This window comes from Drosophila serrata, unplaced genomic scaffold (assembly GCF_035046125.1).
Source record: "Drosophila serrata isolate PLE 108 unplaced genomic scaffold, ASM3504612v1 contig_382, whole genome shotgun sequence".
NCBI classification, from domain to species: Eukaryota; Metazoa; Arthropoda; class Insecta; order Diptera; family Drosophilidae; genus Drosophila; species Drosophila serrata.
Window position 1 is genome coordinate 5,099,719 of NW_028257280.1, and position 25,458 is coordinate 5,125,176.

A 25,458-nucleotide genomic window follows, 5' to 3' on the forward strand; every position below is an offset into this window, starting at 1 on the left:
CGCTTACAGTTGCCACCAAACAAATCCGCCAAATCCAACAAACAAATGAACCCGAAAGACGTTCTCTCTTTTGCTAAAAACTTTGAACACTTTTAAAAACTAGTATCAGCATAAGCTTGAAGTCCACTGGATTTAAGCCAAAACAAATGTTTTAGCTGGACTTTAATTGTTTTTGATTGAGTGTTAATACCTCAGTAAATATTTTATTATTGTAAGAACTTGCTAGCTTAATTAATGGTATTGTTGTTGATCAGTCTTTTATATACTTCTCTTATCCTGTAAGTTGAAGTACTTCTTTTATTTGAACAAATATTTAAACAAGATCAAATCATTTGTTGTGTTTACACAAAAGCTCACCTGTCTCTTTACATTGTTTATTTTTAACATTTTACCTAAAGTTTAAACATTTTGAACTTGTGTATTGCAACTATCAAGAGCCATAGCTGAGCTCCAAGAAAACTTCATTTTCATGAACTATTTTTAAGGTTTTTTTTAAAGAAATATTATTAGAGATTTTTTAAAGAAAAATTTTCTGTTTAAATGGTTTAAAATAAAATTTATTTAAACTTCTAAAATACAAACAAAATGTTTTAAATTATAATACTTTAACTTTTTCCTATATTTATACACGAATTTTACATATATTTCTACTTTTTCTACATTATAGCAGACATTACTCCAGGTTATAAACTCGGCTATAATTATAGTACGGCAGGTTTAGACAATTTTTTAAATTGAAAGAAAATACGTTATTTAGTAAATAAGCCATAAAGGGCTTCTTATATATAGATATAGGATATAATTAGTGAACTTTTTAAAGTTTAACTTTATACAACAATATTAAAAAGATGATGTTAAAAAAATAAACAGTGTACAATCCTTTAGTAATCATAATAATATTATACCCTCCAAAGTATAATAATTTAATCAGAATTATGCTAAGAAGACAATGTGAAATTTATGACAATATAAACTACATATATATATATATATATATATTCTTGATCAGCATAAACAGCCGAGTCGATCTTGCCAAATCCGTTCGTCCGTCCATTTCTACACATGCTATGTTTATCAGTTTTGAATCTGAATAAAACGTTGTAATTGGGGTTCTATATACTCTCATAAGTATGTCTAATCGGGATGGATCGAACGACTATATCATATAGCTGCAATAGAAACGATCGTTAAATATATAGGAAAATGCACAGCCCTCCTCTCTCCCACTCCCACTCTCGGTATGACTCTGTGTATCTCTAGAGATATACCTTCTCCCCACCTCTCTCGGCCTGACGCTTTCTCTCGCTCTCTCACTTTCTCTGTTCTCTCTAGTCGGCGACTATAAATAGAGGCACTACCGGCCGCGCTGCCCTCAGTCTGTCCGTGCCCTACCTAGTGTTAACATCTCTAGTGATAGTGATAGTGATTGCCCTTCAACCCCAAAAGTATCACCTAATCAATGCCAGATAATCAGATAAATTCTAATAACTAAACTTCATGAGATTAAATTTTATTATACATATACATATGTGTTAAAATTCTAAACCAAGGCCCAAGACCATGACCACCCTTCTCTTTTTTACTTTATTAAATATAACCAAATGAGAAACAATCCATGAACTACCACATGATTTTTCTAATTAAGAAATGTTTATTTTATATGTAATTCCCATATTAAATTTACAATTATATTTACACTTTTAAGCGGTAAAAAATGCGAAACATATTTTGCTAACAATCGGGATAATTTGCGGGAATCGCTAGCTAAGCAGATTTGATTCGATTAAACTACAGTTAGCAGATGGTTATGCAGAAGGCTTATCACAAAAGAAAAGAGGAATACATTCTGTACAGGTAATATATGTATCATCTCTAGCTGATAACAATTGATAACGATCTCCTTGGATCGATTAGAACATCCAATTGTCGAACTTCCCACGGCGTGTTTGCTTGCTGTTGTTGTATAAAAAAGATAGATTGTATCAAAAGGTTAGTTCACATTTATCCGGTATTAGATATGTGGAATTCTCTATATCGCTATCTATCTATATCAGTCAATTAGGAAATAATAAAGAACAACAAAAACACATGGAAGTAAGAAAATAAAAAATAAAGGCATTCAGAAAACATTGAAATATTTATTTTGCATTATTTATTGGATATTGCTTAAGTTTTAGGCATCATCATCATCGAACTTTGTATATATTTCTCTCTCTCGTTATCTCTCCTTCGTTTAGTATATAGTTTATAGTACAGTTTTACTCATAACTTTAATACACATCTTTAAAAAATAATCCATAAATCGTATATATAAACAAAACAAATCGCAATCGAATCGAAGCGTTCAGTTAAAAGAAATCACACACAATGTCGACATCCTCTTCTGTTCGCTCTCCGAATGTACGAATGTATAAAAAATACTTATCGAAATTATCAGATATATCAGATATACAGGGATTATATCAAGGGGAGGAATGGTTACAGAAAAGAATTAGCGCAAATACGAAACGATTTTGGCATGCAAAAACCGATTGATCGCAACACACCAGTTCTGGGATAGTAGTTCATTCTGGATATATGTATATATATATATATATATAAGTACAGAACACACAGAGCACAGATATTTGGGATTGTCTTGGGTACGGTCATCTACGTTCTACGTTCTATGGGCCTGGGAATGTAGAGTTTCTTTAGCACGCTAAAACAAATCAAGGACTCAAGCTAGCTAAAAGACAGCCATAGCTGGCTCAAACTTGCGTCACGCACTGCGCGTATTTGTCCAGTTCGCTCCTTAGAATCTTCACGCGCTCCGCCTCGGACTTGAGGGCATTTACCAGCTCCTCGATGGTACGCTGTTGATTTTGCACCAATCCCTCCAGCTTCTCCACTCGCTGCTCCAGCTGGTTAACCCGCGTGGATCCACCACTGCCATCCTGATGGTGATTATTCAGGCCCTGGCTGGGTTTCTCCTCCTGCGACTGTGAACTGCTGGCATTGGAGCTCTTGACCAGCGGCGAGACACTTCGCTGATTCCTTATGGACAAACTGTTTGGCCGCGTTGCTTTTGTCTCCTCATCACTGCTGGCCGCTGTGGCTGTAGCTGTGGCCTTGGCAGCGGCAGTCAGACTGCGGGACATGATGGCATCATTGGTGGTTGTGGAAGTGGTGGTGCTGCTACTGCTGGTCGAATTCTCCACATACATGGATGATGTAACCGCCGAGGATTGCACTTTCGTGGTGGTACTACTGCTGCTACTGCTACTGATAATCGCTTGATCAGCGGCAAAGAGCTTGGATGTCCGCTCGGCCACCGAGGCTCCGCGTGGCTCTACATTGGGCGAGGTCTTTTTCCTCGTGACCTGCGAGGCCTTGAGCTCCTCCATCCAGGGTGCCTTTTTCTTCTCCCACTCGCGTGGCTTGGGTTTGGCCAACTGCGGCTCCTCACCCGTCGAGTTGTCATCGGAGGAAGCTGTCGCTGCCGTGGCCTTTCCGCCTGCTCCACCGTCTTCACTTAGTTCGCTGGCGCTTCCTGCTCCGCCGCCGGTTCCACCCATTCCACTGCCGTTCACATACACCGAGTTATTATTGCTCTCTCCAAGTACATTGATGGCTGCCGATGGAGGTCGTCGCTTCGGGGCCTTAACTCTGCCCTGTCGCATATCCGTGAGGATCGAACCTCGCTCCACGCGATCAAAATCTGTGTCCTCTACAGCAATAGTGGCTGCCCTTCGCATCACCAAGTTACCTGCTGCTCCGGCATCTGGCAATTGGTTCGATCCTGTGAGCATTTTACTGGCTGTGAGTCCATCTGCCAAATCATGGGATACGGCACTGGTGAGCTTTCCATCGGGATTCTTCTTTTTGCCACCGAGAAGATTACCTGCGAATAATAATGGAAGCATTAGTAAGGATTTTTATATATTTATTATAAGCTTTAATGCATCGTACTAACCTGCCACAGGTACACCACCAGTGGGAGTCTTCTTGAGCGGCACACTTGGCTTCTTGCTGAGCACCGGCGGTGGCGGTGACTTGACCTTCTCATCCATATTCTCCAGACTCTTGTTAAGCGCCGAAGACACTAATCCCGCTGTAACCGCGTTGGATGCGTTGCTGGTGCTATTCCTTTGCTGACTAACGGCAGCTGCTGCTCCAACTCCCGGTGGCTTGGTTAGGTCAAGGTTCTTGTTCTCCAGCGACTTGCGCTGGGCGGCCACATTGCCGGTGGGCAGACCCGTCTCACTCAGGATGTCGTTGAGGGAATCGCGCGAGCCAAAGCTCTCCTTGCGACCCGCCGACGAGGATGAGGAAGCGTTGGTGGTGGTGCTACTTGTGGTGCTGTTGCTGCTGCTGCCCGTCTTCTTGATGTACACCTTCGATGTGGTAGAGGAGCTGCCGCCAACCTGCTGCTCCTTCTGCTGCTGCTGCGAGGTCACCGTGGTGGTGCTGGAATTGCTTGAATTCGTCGTGGTCATGTGGCTGGTGGTGGTGCTATTGGCAGTACTATTGATGTTTCCAATGCTACCGATCTTCCGCTGCGTCTGAGGCTGCGTTGTGGTAACTGGCGGCTCGTTGATGGGGGCAACTGCAAAACGGTAAACAAAGTCATGGATTAGTGTCGGTGGACGCAATTAGCACCTGGAAATTGGCATGCAAACGTTTCAGGTTTATTTACCAACAGTGGATATCGGCTAAAAGACACGGCAAAGGTTTAAACTAAATATGAATCAACAAATTTACGGTAATTTGTCTTTTCAAATTTAATCAATTTATGTTTACTCTTCTTTTTTATCTCCCAACCGATATCCATTGCATTTCATATATCCGCATATACAAGATGAGGCTGTCCGTGACTAACCATCTTGGGCAGAGAACAGCTGAGGGCCCAGAAACAGCTCAAAACTGGTTTCTATGCCGACAACTTGTTGCCAAATGTCAATAAAACTAATGTTGAAACGCTCAGGGAAATAATACTCGAACGAACAATAGCAAGAAAAAAAACCAAACAATCTCGCAACCCAAAGACAAACTCAAACCCAGCTATAAGGTTGGAGCTGAATCTGGATCTGAATCTGAGTCTGACTCGGAGTCTGAGGCGTAGGAGCAGCGGCAAATGGCCAACAACGACAACTGACGAACATAAATAAATGCCAATAAATGGCAGCGATGACAAAAGCCAAATCAAACCCGAAAAAGCCAAACCAAAGCAGAGTGAAGTCAACGAAAACTATTGAGTAACAAACTTAAAATGTGTAAAGGTCAGGCCCAAAGAAATGGCAAACAGCCAACAGGAAACTTGAAAGCTATAGTTTAAGAAACGAATTATGAATGCTCTGTCTATTGTTTAACTAAATGATTATTTATAGAATTTGATGGTTCCTAGTTTGTGTTATATATTTTTTAACAAAGAATTGAGTTGCTTTTGGTGAATCAATATGGTATATATGTATCTATCTATCTACAACACATTTACAATTTTAATAAATTTTATTTTGTATTCTCAATTAAAAAATAAAATATAATTACATTTAATAATAAATGTTTAAAAATTTTGAAGTGAAAAAAGAGTTTAAAATACATTTTTTAACTTTATCTAGGCACTGATTATACGAGTTTCTCATACATAAAACAATTTTTATAAACAAATTTTTAAATAGTTATAATACAAGAAATTATTGAATATAAATAATCAAATATAGGAAAAGATTAAGAGAAATAATTAAATGTAAAGCACAAAGCCATTTTTTGTAATTCATTTGATAAAAGAGTTCCAAGGCAAAGAAACTTAGATAAGAGCAATTTTAAAATGTATTTTCCGGAAAAGTTATATCCGAAATTATAAAAATATGTAAGATAACCCAATTCATAGAATTTTATTTGAATATTATCTATTAATTTATCTATTTTCCCACTTAACACCTAACTTTTTCAACTGTTTTTACGATTATGAAAGCACCCACTAGGTTAAGCAATCATCTCTAATTATAATCTAACTTGTTCTGGTGATGTCATCTATAGTCAGTCAGCTTGTCTCAATGTATATTAGCTTTTTTATTTACTCGAAATTGAAGCCTCAAGTATGTCCAAATTTAGACACACCCAATCAATCTTTCGATTCCCACGGACTAACCAATGTACCCGAAAATCATTTTCGTTGAAGAGGTGGAAGTTAAGCGACCAAAGAATTGCCTTTGTCATGGTCGAGTTTTATAATTTTATTTTTATAAAAAAGAAAAGCAGACTGTGCGCCGCTCCAAAGACTTTCACTGGATTTTAATGACAAAACAGAGCTGCAATATAAAATGAAATTTGCAATGGTGGAAAAAACAAAAAAAGAGCAGCGCGAATTTGATATTTTTAAGCATTGAGTAATTGAGCGTGTTGTGGTCATTGGGTGATTGTCATTATTATGATTATGATGGTCGTGTTGTTGTTTCTCGATTGTTTTTGTTTTTTTCTTAGTTGCCAACGGCTCTTACAAATACACACAAGATGCACACACACACACACACACACGGCACGCACATTAGCACGCACACAACCAATAACGAAAGACTTAAGCAACGAACTCGCATTGGCAGCTTCGACTTAATGATGACTTTGAATCCAAAACATTTTACGCCAAAGCACGCAGCAAATTATAATCATTAATTTACACCTGGTCTGACACTTAATCCATAATTAAAAGAGTCCAATGGTGCCCCCACAAAACTAAAAAAAAGGCGCCAAAGCAAAGAATTTTCTTTTCTGCCAGGTGGCAAAACTATATAAAGTAATGACGAATGCAATTGTTAAAGAAAAAGTAAAAAAGAAATGTAATATAGAAAGCCACCAGAACGAACGGTAACTGTAGCACACGCACTGCAAACCGAAAAAAAAGTGGTAATAAAAACAACAAAAATTACTTCTTTTTAAGGCCACCGCGCGCCGACTTTAAATATTTCAATAACGTAAATGGTCAAGAAATCAAATCGTACTGAGACCCACAACGGCAAAAAGGTAAACAAAAACGCTGCCAAAGGTACAAAACAAAAATGTTGAGACGCTCTCCAAAGCAACGGGCTCTCTTGTTAACTTATTTTTCTGTTTTTTTGTTTTACCTGTCTTTGGCTCTCTGCCTCTCTCTCTTGCAACTTTGTTGATAAACTAAAAATCTAAAACAAAGGGGGCTTGGCTTTTGGGGAGGAGACAGGTAAGGAGCAGCGGAGGGGAACACTTCAGACAAGCGAAGCGCGCGCCTTGTGATAAATGCCGCTAATGAAGATGATCATGATCACCTAGCAGCACCTGTAATGATCAAAGAGAGCGTTGCTGGTAAGAGAGACACAAAGAGTGTAACCGCAAAGAGGGACTTACACAGAGAGAAAGGGTTTTTGAGCCCTTTTCCTAGCAGGTTTCATTGGGGTTTTTATACTTTTAAATATTAATTATTTATGAAAATTAATGCTATCTTCAATATAAATATTTTTTAGAAGCTCCCAAACGAATAAATCTAATTAATCTTTTCACTTTTATGACGGGAAAACTTGCTAAATATGTTTTTGATTATTTTATTATTAGATCTAAATATATTTATTAATATGTAAATATTAACACACGCCTTATTATAGCCTTGCAAGGTATTAACGTTCAGTCAGGAGCTTAAAACATAGTGAAGAAATCATTTCCGACCCTATAAATCATATATATTCTTGATCAGCACGAAAAGCCGAGTCGATTTAGCCATGTCCGAACGAAAATAAAAATTACAAATTTTTTTCTAATTTTTTTTAGATGTCATGGCCAAAATTGTCCAAAATTTGAACAAAAAATTTTAATTTCTTCAAATTTAAAACAAACAATGTAGATTTATTAACCTAACAAAAACTAAGATAGGAAAGCTTTCCGAATTAAAATTAATGCATTTTTGGGATAGTTGTGAGTTTTTTTTAATTTCATATTTTTACCATCAATAGATAAAAAGTTGAATAATAATAAATAAATATTTAGATATATTTTCCCATATAAACAAAATATAAATCAGAACTACTATTTGGATTACAAATCAGTAATAAATATTATATTACCGCTGTGTGTAACCTATTTAACTAAAAAAGCATCAAAACATATTCCAAATAATGAATTAAAATTATTGATTACACGATTAGACTTAACATCTTTAAAAATAATATTTTTGTATAAAAATTCAACAACTTTTTCCACGTGTAAAATGCACAAAACAAAAACCCACCAAAAACCAGTTACAACAACTGTTGTGTGTTTTAATGATGTTGGTGTCGTTGTTGTTGATGTTGTTGTTGGTATTGCTGCCGTTGGAATCGGCTTTGGTGCTGCTGCTCAAGTGTCGAAGGTGGAGACAAAAAAAAACTGCGACGTTGACAAAAGCAAAAGCCAAAGCAAAAATTAAATGCCAAGCATAATTTTGCTAAGCTCAAATAGCAACAAATAAACAACAACAAAAAACTACCGCTCAAATTCCGTTGGCAACCGCAAAGTATGCTGCGAAATAATTTGTATTAATTAACTATAATATTTCAACTTTTCCACAAAACAACAAATTGCAAGGCGTTTGCAGAATGCGGGGAAATCGCAAGCAAAGTAAAAAGCGCAAACGAGCAAACAAAACAACAAACAAGTTTTGCTGCCAAACGATGCAAATGACAAAACAAACTCCTTCTGGCAACCCAAACATTAACATGCAACGCCAAATTGAAAACCAAAAACCGATCATAAACAAAGCGCTTTTATTTGGCTTAAACTCCAACTCCAACTCCAACTCCTGCTCCTCCCAATCCCCGGGATGCAGTCTTGTGCCGCTGGCATTGCGAACGCCAAAGAAATCAAAATAAATAAAGCAATACAGCGGAAGATGAGTGAGGGTCCCCCACAAGAAAAACAAGAGGTCACCATATAAGGATATTCAAATACCCTGAACTATAAATAAAAAATTTAACAGGAAAAAGCGGAAAAAGAAAGAGAGTTTTGAGGTTTTTAAAGTACATAAACTTGGCAAAAAGTCTCTTTATATATATTTATATACTTGAAATAATTTTAGAGACAATAAGCTAACAAGGCAAATCATGTTTTGAGCTTCTTAAATAAGAAACAACGATTCATAATTCTTTATATATGTATATTAAAATGATTTTTAGCAAAAAAGTAGAGCGAGCTTGGGAAAAATCCACTTCATAATTATTTATTTACTGAGTCATTTTTTGACCAAAAGCTAACGAAAAAGAAAATAGAATTTTAAAGATTTAAAGGAAATAAGCATAAACAAACGCCCCTTTTTTTATAATTTATAAATATTTCAAAAAGCAAAGACTTTAAAAATGTATTCTTTTAAAACTTCTTGAATGTTAAAAAAAAAGTAAAAGTTTCCTTTCTTTAAAAATACAAACTAAATAGTTATTTGCTTTCAAAAGTAGTAGCTTTCAAAGTAGTAATGAAACTATATTTTAAATGTTAAATCCAAATTTTCTTTAACAATCAATATAAAACAAGGAAATGAAATTCCTAGCCTTCTTAATAATTTCATTATAAATTCTAAATCTAAAAAATATATTTAAATATACTACATTCTTTAAATACTTTTCAAATCAAAACCATACTTCCCCTATAAACCACCTATCATAATCAATATACCCTTCATTTTTTAAGCCAATAGAGTATATGCAACTAAGCTAAAATATAAATCATAGAAATTATGGTCAACGCAGAAGAAGCAGCAGGAAGGGGAGGGCAGGCAGCAATTTTCCATTTCATATCAAAAACGCCTCAAGGAGGCACCAAACCGAGCCAAGACAGAGAAAGGAAAATGAAAAGTGGCCGAAAAAAACAAGTAAACTGCAGAGGGGGAAAATTAGAGGCAGGGAGGAGCTTGGAAAACGGGGACAAGGGAAAACAAGAGGTAGACTTGGACTGCTGCCTACTGGAAAAACTCGTTTACATACAAATCGTGGTGATAAAGCTGGCCATACGCGCGCCCAAGAACTCGAAAGAGCCGCCGCGCTGCGTCCGCGGTGGAATACGGACTCCGGTTGGGTCTATAATCCCGGATCCGGGTTCGGTTCTCATTCCGGATCGAGTACGGGCACGTGGTCGGGGTGGGGGAGGAAGAGCTGCATTTTGCATTATGCAGTTCCATTTATTTTTGCAGTGTACAGTGTTATCAGTATTTTGTAGAATTTTGCAGTGTTTTGAAGTATTTTTCAGTGTGTATTTTATAGTATTTTAGCGTGTTCCGAATTTTCAACATTTTTTTAAAATATTGTCAGTATTTTGTAGTGTTTTTTAGTTTTTATTAGATAGTTTTAATATTTTCCAAGAATTTCAGTGTTGATCAATAGTTTTGTCGTATTTCAAAAACATTTTTTCAACGAAACCGTTCAATTATTTCCATGTTTATTGTTTTTTTTTAATATTTTCCAACATGTTTCATTGTAGTGTAGTATATAGTTTCATTATTAAACACCGAAAAATTTTTAAGAAAATCGTAAAATATAGAAGGAGAAAGAGAGTTACAAGTAGAAGAAAGGGAAGTAGAGGAAGAGAAAAGTGTTGAGGAAAAAATTACACAGAGAAAGACCAACGACATGGAGTCATCATCATAATATACAAAAATGTGTACATACATAAACAAACAGAGATACGAGGTACAGGTAGACAGGAAAGGAAAAAAGTGTCCAATAAAAAAATGTCTTCAAACAAAACGCAAGTCATAAAAAACTCATACCCAAAAAAACAGGAATATGAGGAGGGGATAAAAAACGATCTTAAAGATATGGTTTAAACGAATGTTTCAATTGAAAAGTGCGTAAAGTGCGTGAGGTGCGTGTAATGTGATGTGATGTGATGTACCTGAGGTGCCAGCGATTCGATTGGGAAAACTAACTAGCCATAAAAATTGATAATACTATTAGGAACTCCATATCTAAGACTATATATCATATCGTATTTGCTACTCTCTTGCAATAAATGGGAAGTCAAGCTAGCTAAAGTGGTAAATATTTAAGTAAAAGCGTTTAGGGAAAAATTGTTTTTAAGGGTCTCTACCTCTAAGGCTTAGTTTTTAAATGACTATTTAATTATATGAAGTAAACTCTAATTGATTGCTTTTCTCTCTAAGTAATATATCACTATTACACTCACTTTCCATATTTATTTCCACTAAAAAGACTTATTAAAACTCTCTTAAACAAATCAATAAAAAAAAGACTATGCGTAAACAAATCCCCGGGTTTAAAATAATCCCGGTAATAAAAGCTATCTGATTCATATTCGCAACTGGCAATTAAGTCATATCAACATATTTTTTTGCACACACGATGAAAAACTAACGATCCGAGGGAAAATGCAGCCAATCCCGCATTCACTGGAGGATGGGAAGGGGCTCGGCTTTGGCGTCTCTTTTATATTTTAATTAATTCAATTATCAAAACAAACGTTTATTGACATTGATCCCAGCACCGGCTGATGGCTACGTCACGAGATCAATTTCCAAGTCTAACGACTCGAGTTTTCCATTTTACAGCCTATGCGTTTTCGGGGGAAAATTGCCTCCAATTAAAAGGAGTAAACAAAGAGACAGGGGATGCATTGAGATGAGAGGTGGATTGGCTTGATGACAACAAACTTGACAGACCGAAAGAAAACAAAAATACGAGATAAAAATAAAACTGAAAATTCAATGCCAGAGTTTCTGGGAAAATCCCGTTGCCGGGTGCTGTTTGGTGGTGAAAACTCACCTTCCGATGGTGCCAGCATATTGACAAAGTTATCGGGAAAGACACCAACTTTGCCCCGGATCTCGCCCCGCCACCATCCCTTATCCGGCAGCTCGGTGCTGATCACTGTGATGATATCGCCCACTTTCAATTCCAGCTCATCATCGTTTTGGGGGGCATAAGGGAACTCCACCCGGCAGTATTCCCGCTGTGGCTTCGGTGGCAACATGGGTACATTAGCACCGGTTGCACCCGTTCCAATAACTGATCCTATGGCCGCTGGTTCCGCCACCGGCGGAGCTGATGTGACTGCTGCTGCCGCCGTGGCTCTGCTCCTGGTCGATTGCTTCGATGTGGTTGCTGCTGTTCCAGTCGTTGTGGCAGTGCCGGATGTGGATGTGGATGTGCTGCTACTGCTACTTGCTACATTTACCGCCTTGGCCGTTAGGGATGATGTGGTCACGGTGGCGCCAATTGTTGGCGGCCGCTTGGAGGCCAAAATCGGTGACGGTTCGATATGTTGCACAAAATTCGATGGGAAGACGCCGACTTTGCTGCGCAGACGACCGCGCCACCAGCCTTCCTCGACCTAAATGGGAATGAATCCGAAAGCCAAGTGGCACAGTGAGTGAAAATAACAGACATAGCCGAGTGTAAAGCACTGAGAGAAATGCAAAGGGTTCTGGTACAAGTAAACCACACAAAACATGACTTCTAAATAACTTATACTCTGTACATTTAAATTATTATTTAAAGGTTACAAAATATTCATTTAAATATACAAGTATGCCCTGCCTTCTCTCAGTGCTTTACGAATTTCAATTTCTATTGGCCCAATAGGTTAAATGGGGGTAGCGCAGGCGTTACCCACCCACCACCTCCCCCCTTCCTGGTTTGACCCTGTGTATGGGTGTGTGTGTGTGTGTACGCACCTCCCCTAGGAATTCAATGACATCACCCACGGCCAGCGTCAGCTCGTCGTCGTTGACTTGTGTATAACTATAGATGACTTTGCAGCGGCGGTTGGAAGTCTCGGATTTGTCCCTGAATTCGCCAAAAGGAAGAGAGATCGAAAACAATATGTAAATTTTTAGGGATTGCGTCATAAAAATTAAACCCAAAGGAACGAACCTCAACTGGACAGATGTTCCCTCATCGCTATGGTCTGCACTTCCATTTCCATTGACATTGCTACTAATGTTGGAGTCCAGGACACGAACAAAGTTATCCGGGAACATTCCTGTGACTCCATTGGACTTTAAGGTGCCCTGCCACCAGCCGCCGGGCATCTGCTTAATTCGATGGATAATGGCACCTTTCTGGAGATCCAGCTCATCCGGCTCCTTGGCCGCGTACTCGTATTCGACTATTGCACAAACTGTTAAGGTAGAAAAAGATAATGTGGTTTAATTAGAATTGATAGTAATAACCTTTTGAGATTATATATTTGTAAAAGAAATTATATTTTCCCTCAATAGTTTATTATGTATTTAAGTATAAAGTATTTTCATATAAATATCTTCCTTAATGTCTGCATTACTATTCTAAAATACTTTTCTTTCCAAGCCAAAGCTGAAATTGCAAAGAATAACTTACTCAATTATGGCTTATACACATGACATGTACAAATATTAACAATGGTATCGGGTTGCGCAATGTTTAACCTACTCTAACATCCCATCCATTCCCCATACCCCTTGAAAAACGTGACATTCGTCTTTTGCTTTTTTCCCCCATTTTGTATGTGTTTTAATGCCGCTGAAAAAGTAAAAGTTACATGGCACTCCATGTACGGATCGGGAATAACAATTTATGTCGTGGGCGATGACAAATCACGAGTCTCCCAATGAGACATCCTATCCATCAATAAATCAAACAAATCTTTCATGTATATGGGTCACTTCTATATGTTAAAAGACAGTAAAGGGATAGTATCCAATTCAAAAATTAACAAAAGTCACAAATAAAGTCGTGAGTGGAAGGGAAGGGTGTTAAAATTGTGAGTTTGAAAACCACAGTATTTACATAAATAAATAGGGACAAGCACGACTTGATGTAAGAGAATTTTTGGATAAACATTTCATTGAATTTGAAATTAGACTATGTTATTTCCATGCATTTTATAGAAATTTCTGGCAGCAGGCAAGCTAGAACCTACTTTAAAAATCTACCTATATTTATACATTTCCTTATTTTCTTTAGCTTTTTAATACTTAAAAGTTTAAAGTTTAAGCTAGAAAGTACTTTAATCTTTAAAGACTTCCCCTTAACACATCCACGCTTTCATCTTCATCTTTAGCCCCACCAGAGTCCAATTTGTCATGACGCATACATATATTGAAAACAATAAGAGCATGACTGACTGACATTTTGTTATAAAAAAAAATATAATAAAAAACCAGCTTTATAAACTATATTTACCCCAAGTCACAGAAGGCGACAGCTAAAAAATTTAAATAGCAACAACATTAAACTTTATTTGGCTTTGGAGGTTGCTGCCCCCGCACAATTGACTCAGTTTATACGATCTATATCTGTCTCTCTATATTTTATTTTTATTTTTATTTTTATGCCAAGTGCTTGATGGCTTTTGTGAGTGATGGAAATACCCTATAGAGAAGAGTTCAGGTTGTCTAAGAATGAGTATCGATGACTCTTCACGGCATAAACACATTTTAAACGCTTATTGGCTTAGGCCAGCAAATAAAACACGAAAGCAAACATAACAATAAATTCCACGGCAACAAACATACGTGATGTTGGTTCATTTTTACAGTTTGAAAGAATACTTTATGTGGGTCAGTATGTAGTGAGTAATAATAATCTTTCTGTTACTCTATTTTACGTAACATATAAGAATTCTACTACTCCAGTTCACGTTTCTTCTGGGATATTATGAAATAATTAGAAAATATAGAAGAGACTTGAATATAAAAGGAAAACTAACACATTATATTACATTAAGAGATCTTTAGCAATCATTAGTTCATTTTATACAAATTGAAACATCAAAATAAGATGATATATAGTACTGCAGACATTTCTCACTGTTGGTCAACATTTTAATGGATGTAAAATTCATCCATTGAGAGCTGATCACTTGGATGACATTAAGGCGTCTCAAAATGCTTTCCATTTTCCACGCTCGTTTCAAATCAGCTCTAAACATTTCTTTTAATGACACCACCATGGGATGGGGGCCACCAGCATTGAAGTGACTGCTGCCAATCGAATCCAAAAGCCGTTTCGTCAAGAGCGAATAATAATAATTTCACTTTGGTTGCCGCAGCTCCAGTTTGAGTTCCAGTTCCCCCAAGAGCCGCCTGAGATCCGGCGATGAAGTGGCAAAAGTGCTGCAGCAAAAGCTAAAGCAAACGCAATAACCGAGGGGACAAGGAAAAGTCGAATGGAACGTCAAATGTCTTTAAAGAAAAGCCTGAAAAATGACAACTAAAGATGGGACAGTACTCGTGAGTTCTGAATAAAATGTTAGGGGTTTTTTAAAGGGAAAATTTTATAAGAAAACTGTGATATAAAAAGTAAAAGGAGTGAATCTTGTAGATTGTAGAGTGTAGATGTTGTTATATTAATTTCCTAAGCTGGTTTTTCATATCTTAAGGAAAATCTCAACAAATTAATTACAAATACTTTAAATATATTTTATAAAATTTATAAATGAACTTCATCTTCTTCAGTTCTAAATAATTCCATTACAACAACACCTCGTGACACGCCACCATCTCCATTGAGTGCCAATTTGTATCTAGGCCAGCTGGCAGCCGTCTGGCCCCTTTGTATCTAAGTATCTGAGTATCTGAGTATCTGAGTATCTGAGTACCTGAATAGCCATGTATCTAAGCATCTCTCAGTCTTTCCCAGTTTTACTGTTTAACCTACGCGCGTTGGCAAAAGGCAAACAAAGTGACAGCCAAATGAACCTTTAATGCGGTTTTTGTTTTCAAACTTTTTCATCTTCCTGCTTTTACGATTTGTTGCCGCTTTTCTCTTTGTGTTTTTTGTTTTTCTTTATTTATTTATTTATATTTTTTTTTCGCTCATATGCGCGAACGATGGGTACGCTTGAATAACAATAATAACCGACCACAGAATGGAGGAGAAATGTGTGGAAAAGGGGGCCCAAGAATGGGCGGCATCTGGAAAAGCGTCACGGCAAGAAATTTATCTTAATTGCGACTTTGTATTAAATGATTTTGAAATATATTTTTAATAAAAGATAAAATACTTGAAACTATTTAATAATATGTACTAAAAGATTCTTTGTATAATACATTTTGTATAAACAAAAATATATATTTAATAATACTTCACTTTCTCTCAATAAATCAAAACAAAATCTCCTTGTTACATGATATTAAGATTCTACAAATCTCTCTGTTCAAATTAGTATTTAATATTGATTTTTTGTAGTGTGGAAAACTGTTGGAAAGCAGGCACCAAGCGATGGAAAGCGAGGAAACGCAGCTCTGAGTCGGAATCGTGTGAAAAGCCTGAGCCGAATGGGAAAACCAAATGTGTAAATGTGTCAAAAGCGGTGAAAATCGCATGACAGCAGCATCGTTGTCATGGTTTTTTGTGGGTGGAATTGCCTTTGCACTCAGCAAATATATATGTATATATAATGCAATATCAGTGATCGTTCCGATCAGATCGTGTTTTTGTATTGTGTCGTCGTTAGCTTCCCCAATGTCAAACAGCACATCATGTCGACCATAAAGATATGCAAATCAGTTACTGGATAGTTAAATATTATGTCCAGAAAACAGGTTGAGGTGTGAGGGCCTAAGAATCTGTCAGTTTCTAGGGTTAAAATAGTATTAAATATTTTCAATTATAACTATTAATAAGTATTTTAATAAACTTTTTACATTCATGCTTTTTTATTACAGAGAGACATATCAAATATATCTACACAATATGTGTAATTTCCCGTTGCTAAATATTTTTTTAAATTGTATCACATATTTAAAGCAATATATCGAAGATACTATATTTTAAAACTATTTTCTAAATCCCTAAATAAAGCTATTAACATTTAACAAGAAAAACGCATAATAAAAGACTTTACTAATTGCACAAACATTTTCAGCATTATCGTAGTAATAAAAAACTTGAGTAATTTCAGCTGCTTTCCCCCCATCTCTCTCTCTCCACTATTTTTCCCCCTTCAATATAAAGTTCAACTGATGCATTCAAAAGATTACAAAATATAATAAAAAGCAGGCTAAACTCTACTTGCTACCAACGATCCGGTTTCGGTAAACAGCTGCATTTTCATTGGTGGCCAAGGGTGCGGCCAAAGTTCAAAAAAAGGTCCGTTAAAAGCAAACACCTCGCATCGTGTAGGTGTAGAAAAGTGTGTGTGAAGATACCTCCCAACACCACCCCCTTTCCCTCTCTTCCACCCCCTGTCCCCTCCTCCAAAGGTGAGCAAACAAGAACATGCTAATTGGTTTAACTATCAGTTTTGGCTGCCTTTGAATTTTTGGTTTTGCTTGGTTTGTCTTCTTGCTGCTTTGTTTTTTACGCTTTTCATTGCTCTGGGTTGTTGTAATACACCGAGAAAAAATATTAAAGTATAAGGTTTTTAAGAAATATATACTACAATTTATATATAACAAAATTTAAATAAACATTTAGATTATGTAAAATAAGTAATAATTTACCAAAATCTGCCAGAAAACTTAAATAAATGTTTTTTTTTTTTTTTTTTTTTTTAAGAAATAATTAGTACAAATATTTTTTGAGTCTTAAAAACATTATAAATTATATAACGTAAATCATTTTTAAAGTCTTATGAATCAAGGTTCTGATATTGAAAATATAAAATAGAAAGAAAGTTAGCTCAAAAAATTATGATTCCCAACTAGCTCTGGTAGTGGAATGAAAATAAGTAATAGAATATACAAAATATTTATAAACTAATTAAGTTCATAGGATTACAATTCCCAACAGGGTCTAGTAGCAACCTGGCTAGAGTTACTTATAAAGGCATAATCTAGTCGGAAACATCTTATTATTAAGCCCTTCTAATTGTCTATAACAAGAGCCTTGTATGTACATATATATTGCAACTTAAATATTTAACTTTAATATAGAATTTTTTTTCAATGTATTTGGGTTCCAATGGTGCTGATGTTGTCGACGGTGGGAGATGCCATGAACCGTAAACGGTAAATTGCCTTTGCGTGAGTTCGACTTTTGAATATGCAGCAAACGCAATTCGACTTGGCCCGGCTCAAACTCCCCCCAAGGGGGAAAAAGGCCAAGAAGGGGTTAGCCACATGCATAAGTAAGGAACTGCGTCGGTTTGGTTCAGTTAAGTTAATGGAATGGAGCTGCTGACCTGTCTGACAGCTTGGTTTTTGTGTTTTTGTTTTTTTTCTGCTTTTTATTCCTTTTTGGGGGCGGGTTTTCCAGCTGGAAACTGGCATGACCTGGTTAAAACCTTTATTTGTTTTATTTGGGGCAACAAAGTGCGGGGAGGCTTAAGTGCTTCACGGCAGATACAGAAGCGTTGGCAATTTGGTTATTGATTGGTAAAGGTTCACAAGTTGCAGTATATATTGAAATATCATAGTTTTTAATAGAAATAAGTTAAGAATAATTATTTTTTCTAGACTTTTTGATAAGATTTTAAAACCTTAAAGCTTTAAAAAATATTTTAAATAATTTCTATGCCGAGATATGTATTTTAAATCCTTTCTTATGATGTTCTTACAAGACTGAGCATAAAAACACCAGCTGCTTTGAAATTCTAGATGTTTCCTTTTAGGATATTTGCCAAGAATCTTTATAATTACTTTGCATGCAGCTCAGGGGTTGGAACTTCAAGTTCAAAACCAATTTCTGAGTTCACAACAAAAACCGCACAAATTCTGCCCATGGCTTTCCCAAGTCAATATTTGGCCCGTCGTTACTTTTTTACCTCCTTTTTTTATACATACATATTTCATTTCTCAAAGGAAACACACTCACACACACACAAACATCCTTGAACCTTGAGCACACCCTGTTGACCTTGACTTATGAGCTTTTGCTGGCCCTCAAACAAAACAAAAAAAAAACAGGCAATTGCTCAAGTTCAAGGGCGCACATTGCGTGTCAGTAAACTCATTCACTTGTCGCCAAAACGAGCTGCATTTCAATTGGTTTTAATTGGGGGAATCACAGAGAAAAAACCAGAGAAAAATGACAGAGAGCAGGAGAACTTTGAGTGCACTCTATATGAATCACTGTTATCAGTGGGCCAAACCGAGTGATAATAATGGGAAACGACCCTTATCGTTGGTAAGAAAAAAAAAAACTAAAGAGCGATAAATAAATAAAAGCATTTACATTCAAGTTTGATTAAGTCACGGCCAAGTGACGTCATTGCCACGCGTGACCATTTGAAAATATAGAGAAATACACTTAGAAATTGCATTCTTACATTATTTAATAAACTATTGTTATAAGCTTTGTCGATGTTTTAAGGTGCAAGTGTTATGTATATCGATGAATCGATATTTTTCACTGGGTTGCATTTTGAACTCGAATGTTCGAAAAATCGTCATCGTAAAACATCCTAGTTGGCCATGTCGATTTAATTTACCTGCCTGGCTAGGCTTCTCTAGATTATTCAGTATTCGGGCAGCAGCCTTGGGTGAAGGTCTGCTCTCATATTCAGTCTGATATTTATTTGGTTTTTATTTTGATTTACTTTTATTTTGGTTTTCATACTTGCTTTATTATTGTTTTTCGACTTTTTCATCTTGAGACATATGTTTGCACGCTGTCGCTGTTTAGCACTTGCGTATCATGGGTTCCCATGATACATGCATGATTTTGCTTTTCTTAAGTTTACAATTCTTTCGTTTTTCTTTAAATTTAATGTTCTGGTATGGAGACATAAATTATCTTCGCTGTAGGTATTGAAACTTGGTCCCCGTCAACAATTACAGTTAATAAAGATGATGGATATAATGACTTATTTAATTTTTATTTTAATTCCTTTCTTTAACTGAAATAATCTGATTTTTTTATACTCGATCATATTCGTTACTGCATTGGTGACTTGTTGGTTTAAATTCGGTGTCAAAATGTTGGAGCATTTGCTTTTGGTATTTTTAATTCCTTTCACTAACTGAAATGATCTATTTTTTTTGTTGAAGCTCTTGTATATGTTCCTTGGTGAAGTTTTTGTTTTTTTTGTTATTCCTTTTATTAACTGAAATGTAATATTTTTTCTATACTCGATTATATTCTTTACTTCATTGGAGACTTGATAATTAAAATTTGGTGTACCCAACAAAAAAGAGATTTACTATAAAGTTTCTATTAATTTAATTAATAGAAATGATAAAGGGCAAGACAGCCATGTTGGATTAGAAATATTATACATTAAAGAAAATATAGGTTTCGAAGGAAAATTAATTTATTGAATGAACAATGATCGTCATCCTATTTCATAGATTTCAATCAAGACACATTGATTGTTAACGATTTTCAATTTAGAACTCAAAACAAACATTGAAATAAAACAAATACAAACATTGTGCGCCATAGAATTCCTAGGAATATATATTACACTTTAATCCCCCTTTCCGCCCAAGCACTTGAAGTGTCATTAAAAGAGAAACCTTGGAGTTCATTCAGTTGCTTATCAGTTCATTGATATGGTATGTATATGGAATGCTCTTTATGGTATGGTAGAAAAGAACCCGCATATTTCTTCATTTTTTCTTCAAATAAAAAAAAACACAAGATCTCAAGACAAAGTCAAGTTGATTTTTTCGGAGCAGAGAACAAACATTAAACAAACTTGGCATACTTTTATTCTCCTAAAATCAGAACGGAAACATATATCGTTGAGAGAGATATAGGGAGAAATAGAGAGACTGTTGGTCATATCTCAAATTTTCTATTTATTTCCCTCGCCCCTGTGATAAGGCAGCACACAAGTCTGAGGAAAAGAGCGATAAGATAAGCCCAGGCAGGCGCAAAAAAAAAATATATATAAAAAAAACTAGCTTAAATACAATTTTGCCATACAAATTCATTTAACCCCAGGACTGAGTCACCCGCAGGCACAACTGTTGAATGCAACAGACCAGCAAAAACAAAAAATTAATAAAAATAATAATAAAAAACAAAGTAAGCAGCAAAAAAAAATATTTGCATATCAATAAAGCGGTTCCGTACGCTTCACTTGCAAGGAAAAACAAAAATGAAATATTTTTTTTGCTTTATTTTTATGTACATTAAAAATGTACAATCGTTTCGAGGCATATCCGTTGGGTATTTCTACGGAATTTTAATATCAGAAACAAGGAAGTCACCCATTAAAGATTTAAAAGAACTTTAGATATATAAACATCATTTTGAAATATAAATGTCAAGCTGATAGTTAAAAAAGGATTAGAGCAGTGTATACAATCGTATTTAAATGTGTTTAATGAAGCAGAAAATATTATTAATATTTCTAAATTAAATTTATTGCCTTTTTTATATGATATCTAAACTTGAAGCCAATTAAAATATTGTATAATAATATAAATTGAATATACAAATTAAAAATTAATTAATTAAATTAAACTTAAATTTATACATATTTCATAGTAAATTCCCTTTTTATATCAATGACTCACTCCTCTTATAGATAGAGTATTCCCCTTTTCGCCAAACTTCTTCTCTTAATTCGCCGTTTTCGTGACAACAATTTTCAGCGAATTCACAGTGAGTCATAAAGCAATCCATCAGGTCTCATAATTTCAGCACACATATACATAAAAAATATTATAAGCAGAGGAGAAAGAAACAGTTGGCTAATAGGATGAAGGCTTGGCAATACCATTTCTTCATTTAACCCATTGGCAGCGATTTAGAGCCCACGCCAAAGACAATTCAAGGCAAAATCCAGGCGTGGCAAGGGCAATTTATTAAAATGTCAGGAAAGCTCGCTTGGTCTCTGAAAGGAGTGCTGGAGAAATATCATAAGTCCCCCAACAGAAATGATAAGATAAAAATCACTTGAAGAAAGGGAACTTGATTCAGTAAATTCTTCAAATAAAACTTAATTTGTTACTTTTTAAGCTACCTTTGAGTAAGGTAAATGATATGTTTAAGTTTGAAAACAAATTTCAAACTTTCTTTTTCTGTTCTAGATATTTCAATTAATCTTTCTTATATTAAATGAATTATTTTCCCAGTGCAGTGAGTAAACTAATGGCAAATATGAAATCTGATAAAATGTTTTGTTTTCATTTGTTGACCATTGATTTCCATTGTGGCCAGCATTGTGCCTGTGTCGTTACATAAACGCTTCATTTTGTTGTTCGCATTTCCACTTTTATTTTTTATTTTTAGTTTTTTTTTTTGTCTAGCAAAACCGAATCACTTAAACAAGCGGAAGAAAGCAGCTTTGTTTGGGATGCAAATGTAACTCAAAGAGTGTATATAATATACATATATAGAGAGCTGAGATGAGGCTGCTGCTGGCCTTTCCATTGTCTGTCCCTTTTGGAAATTGTTCATCAAAAGAAATCATCATCATCATCAGTAGAGACTGCTACGGGTGCGGTGCATATTTGGGGGGTTGTAGGGGGCACCAGGGGGAGGGTCTTTCAATCAGCTTCCCATTATCAGCCGGCAACATCAACTATAAAGAAAGAAAAGCGAAGCAACAAAGACTGCACAATCTTGGGGTCCCTCCACAAAGAAGCCATAACAACAAGGTTGGGTCGCGCACATTAAGATTTATTAATATTGTCGGCAAAGCCCCGCCTCTCCTTAGTAGGAGTAGTATTTCCTATCGATTGGGGATTATCTGCCCGCTGAACATTGAACAGTAGCCGGAAGGGGTCACCTAAAGGGTCAAGCTTGTCAAGGGAAAAATCGAAACAGAGAAGCTAAACTTGAAAAATAACTGAATAATTGAAAGTGAATTTGCTGAAAAAATATTTAAGCTCACTCGGTTTAGTATTCTATTTTAGGTTCTTGGGGTCTTCCAGCCCAAGTCCAAGGCTAATTCAATAAATTTGCAATTAACAAGTAACCTCTAATTGGAACAATGATGTTTTTATTTACAAGCATATCATAATAGCAAGTCTCAATTTTTAGAGCAGACATTTATGACTTGAAAAAAAGATAAGCTTAAGAAAATGGGTTATTGTTGAAATGTTGGTGAGTTGTTGTGATAAGTATTATAGAAAAATGCACTATAAAAATGAGTTGTTGAACCTTGCAAATCACTTTTGCTTTGCTAAAATTACTTGTAAAGTATCTTATAAACTTTGGGATACATTGCCGCCGGTGGTAGCTCAAAGGGTTGAGACGACAAACACTGGAACCCGTAGCACTGCCGGTCCGGGTTCGAGTCCCGGTAGTAAGTAGCATGGTCACCCCCGGACCTTCCTTCCATTTTCCATTGAACTTCTCCCCTCACTATTGTAAAAAAGTTGCTATACTACAGTAATTGTACAATAATAAAAATTCAGCTCACTTAGTAAAGCATTTTTTAAAAAAAAAAAAAAAAAAAAAAAAAATTGGGATACATTTCTTTAATCTATTTTAGAACTTCATTTAATTAAATAGTTATAAATTTGTTTCATTATTTGTAACTACAATACAAAGCTGAATCAAATTGGGCCAATAATTATATATCTCAGCTACTTTAGATCAAGAAACACAATACATGATTAATTGCCTTTTATTCTAAAAGTTACAAGAATTCTAAGAGAGTTAATTAACCCATTATATTCAGACCCTAAAAAACCAAACAAAAAAACCGCAAAATTCTGCCTGTTTCACAGTTACTTTTATTTTTAACCGGCGAAAAAGAGAGAACATTTCCACTAATTTGCATCCCAGAACATTTTTTTTTCCGAGTTCCCCCATTGTGATTTTTTTTTTGTTTCAAGGGGCTTATGGAGAAGGGGGTGTGAGAGGGTTTAAAGCTTTTCAACCGCTTTAACAGTGTAAATTTATAGCTACATGAAATCATCAAAACGAACAAAAAAAATACTCATTTTAAAGACCTTTTCTTCTGCCAGCTGAAAAATATAGAATAAAAACCGGTTTCCCTGTTTTTTGTTTAAGAAAAATCTTGATATTTTTTGTTGATTAACTACGACTGTTAAAATGTAGTAACATGTATCTTTTTTATTTAATTTTTTTTTAAATATATTTGTGGTGAAATTTTTAAGATATTTAAATTATTAACGGATATTTTAGAAGAAAAAGAAAAAGGGAAATCCGTTAAACATTTTAAAACCTATTTATAAGAAAGATCTTTAAAATGTTTCAGTATTATTACATAGATATGTAGGAAAACTATAAGTTAACAATTTGTATAAGTTGTATTTAAATGGCTTTCAAAGCAAAACTGTTTTAAAAGTGCGTTTTTTTTTTAAAGAAAATAAATAAATATTCATAAGAAATGCAGATTTACATATTTTCCTTCAAGATTATAGCACAACTATATGTTTTATTTGTAAAATTCCCTCCTTGTCAGATTCAGGGATTCCAAAGGGATTTCCACAAGAAAACCCAGTGTCCTTGGGTTAAGGCGGACACACCCACCCCAGAACGAAAAACAACAACAATAACAAAAAGTGGTATTTTCGGGGCGCACACAATGCGAATATGGCGCGTAAAGGGAAGACGGCAAAAATAGGCGGACCCACCCCGAAAAAAACAACAAAACTAGAAAAGCAAAGCCAGGTGCGAAAAAAAACACAGACTCACGAGACAAACTGCAGTTTTGGAGAGTTTGTAAACTTACCGTTATTATCCATGGTGCTGCTGCTACTGCTGCTGCCTACTGGTAACCAATGATTTCAGCAGGTTCAATGCACCGTATCAGATTCTTTTTTGTTGTTTTTGTTTCTTAAGTGCGACAACAACAGAATCGAGTTTATGAATCACGCGCGCGTTAACCGCAAAAAAGAAAATAAAGAGCGAAGGTAACACAAACTAAAGACGGTAGGAAATACCTAGAATTTTATATATACACAAGTATTTCTTTTGACGGGTTTTTATTTTGACCCTGTTCGCAGTTAAATTTCAACAGAGCGAGAGAGAGAGAGAGCCGGAGAGAGTGATGCGGGGGACCGAGGGCGAGAACGGGGCTTGCGAGAGCGCATTAAATTTCGCGTCACGTAAATTAAAAAACAACGCCGCCGCACCGAAATTTATTGTTCTCGTCTCTCAATGCACTTCTTTATCCACTCCTTCGCCTTGGCTCCTTCGTCTGCCTTTCCTATTCGCTGGCTTTCTTCTCCCACACGCACTTGCATTTGGTTATTGCTTTTCTCGCACTTCCACTCTCATTCGTATGCACTTTATTTACTTTGCTTTGCTATTGATTTTCGCCACTATGCACTTCGTTTAATTCGTAATTTTAAATTTGAAACATGCAATCTTGCCGCCAAACTACCGCCTATTGCGATTCTCTTTTTTCTTGTTAATTAACTTTTTGGTAACAACACAGGCGGCGAAAAGCGAAAAAAACGCGAAACGCCGACGTCCACAAGCAACCGTTTATTTTTTTGTTTGGTTTTTCTTCAGAAAGTGATGTGAAGAAGATATAAAAATATTGTTTGCCCAAATGTCGCGATATTTTGTTGGATATTTTTTGATATTTTTGTTTTGGTCACTCTGAAATCCGAAGCTGTAACTTAACATTTTACATCCTATCCGTCTACACGTGTAAAAGCTCGGGGTCGATTTT

At 35.8% G+C, this 25,458-nt stretch overlaps 1 protein-coding gene across 3 annotated transcripts; it reads right to left on the bottom strand.

The window, feature by feature from the left end:
- Window positions 1–1,631: 1,631 nt before the first annotated feature.
- cindr (CIN85 and CD2AP related) lies at window positions 1,632–25,353 on the bottom strand. 3 transcript variants are annotated; one of them, XM_086840613.1, is made up of 8 exons: window positions 24,511–25,334; window positions 12,861–13,107; window positions 12,662–12,773; window positions 11,751–12,318; window positions 9,957–10,124; window positions 3,956–4,588; window positions 2,770–3,883; window positions 1,632–1,953 (listed from the first exon to the last, which is right to left on the bottom strand). In XM_086840613.1, the coding sequence occupies exons 1-8, from the start codon at window positions 24,521–24,523 to the stop codon at window positions 1,911–1,913; spliced, it is 2,898 nt and encodes a 965-aa protein (XP_086696739.1). In that variant the 5' UTR covers window positions 24,524–25,334; the 3' UTR covers window positions 1,632–1,910. The 3 variants fall into 3 exon arrangements, with proteins under 3 accessions (XP_086696739.1, XP_020811390.2, XP_020811392.2); XM_020955731.2 differs by lacking the exon at window positions 9,957–10,124 and having other exon boundaries at window positions 24,511–25,353; XM_020955733.2 differs by lacking the exons at window positions 9,957–10,124; window positions 11,751–12,318; window positions 12,662–12,773; window positions 12,861–13,107; window positions 24,511–25,334 and adding an exon at window positions 6,909–7,038.
- Between the last annotated feature and the right edge of the window lie 105 nt (window positions 25,354–25,458).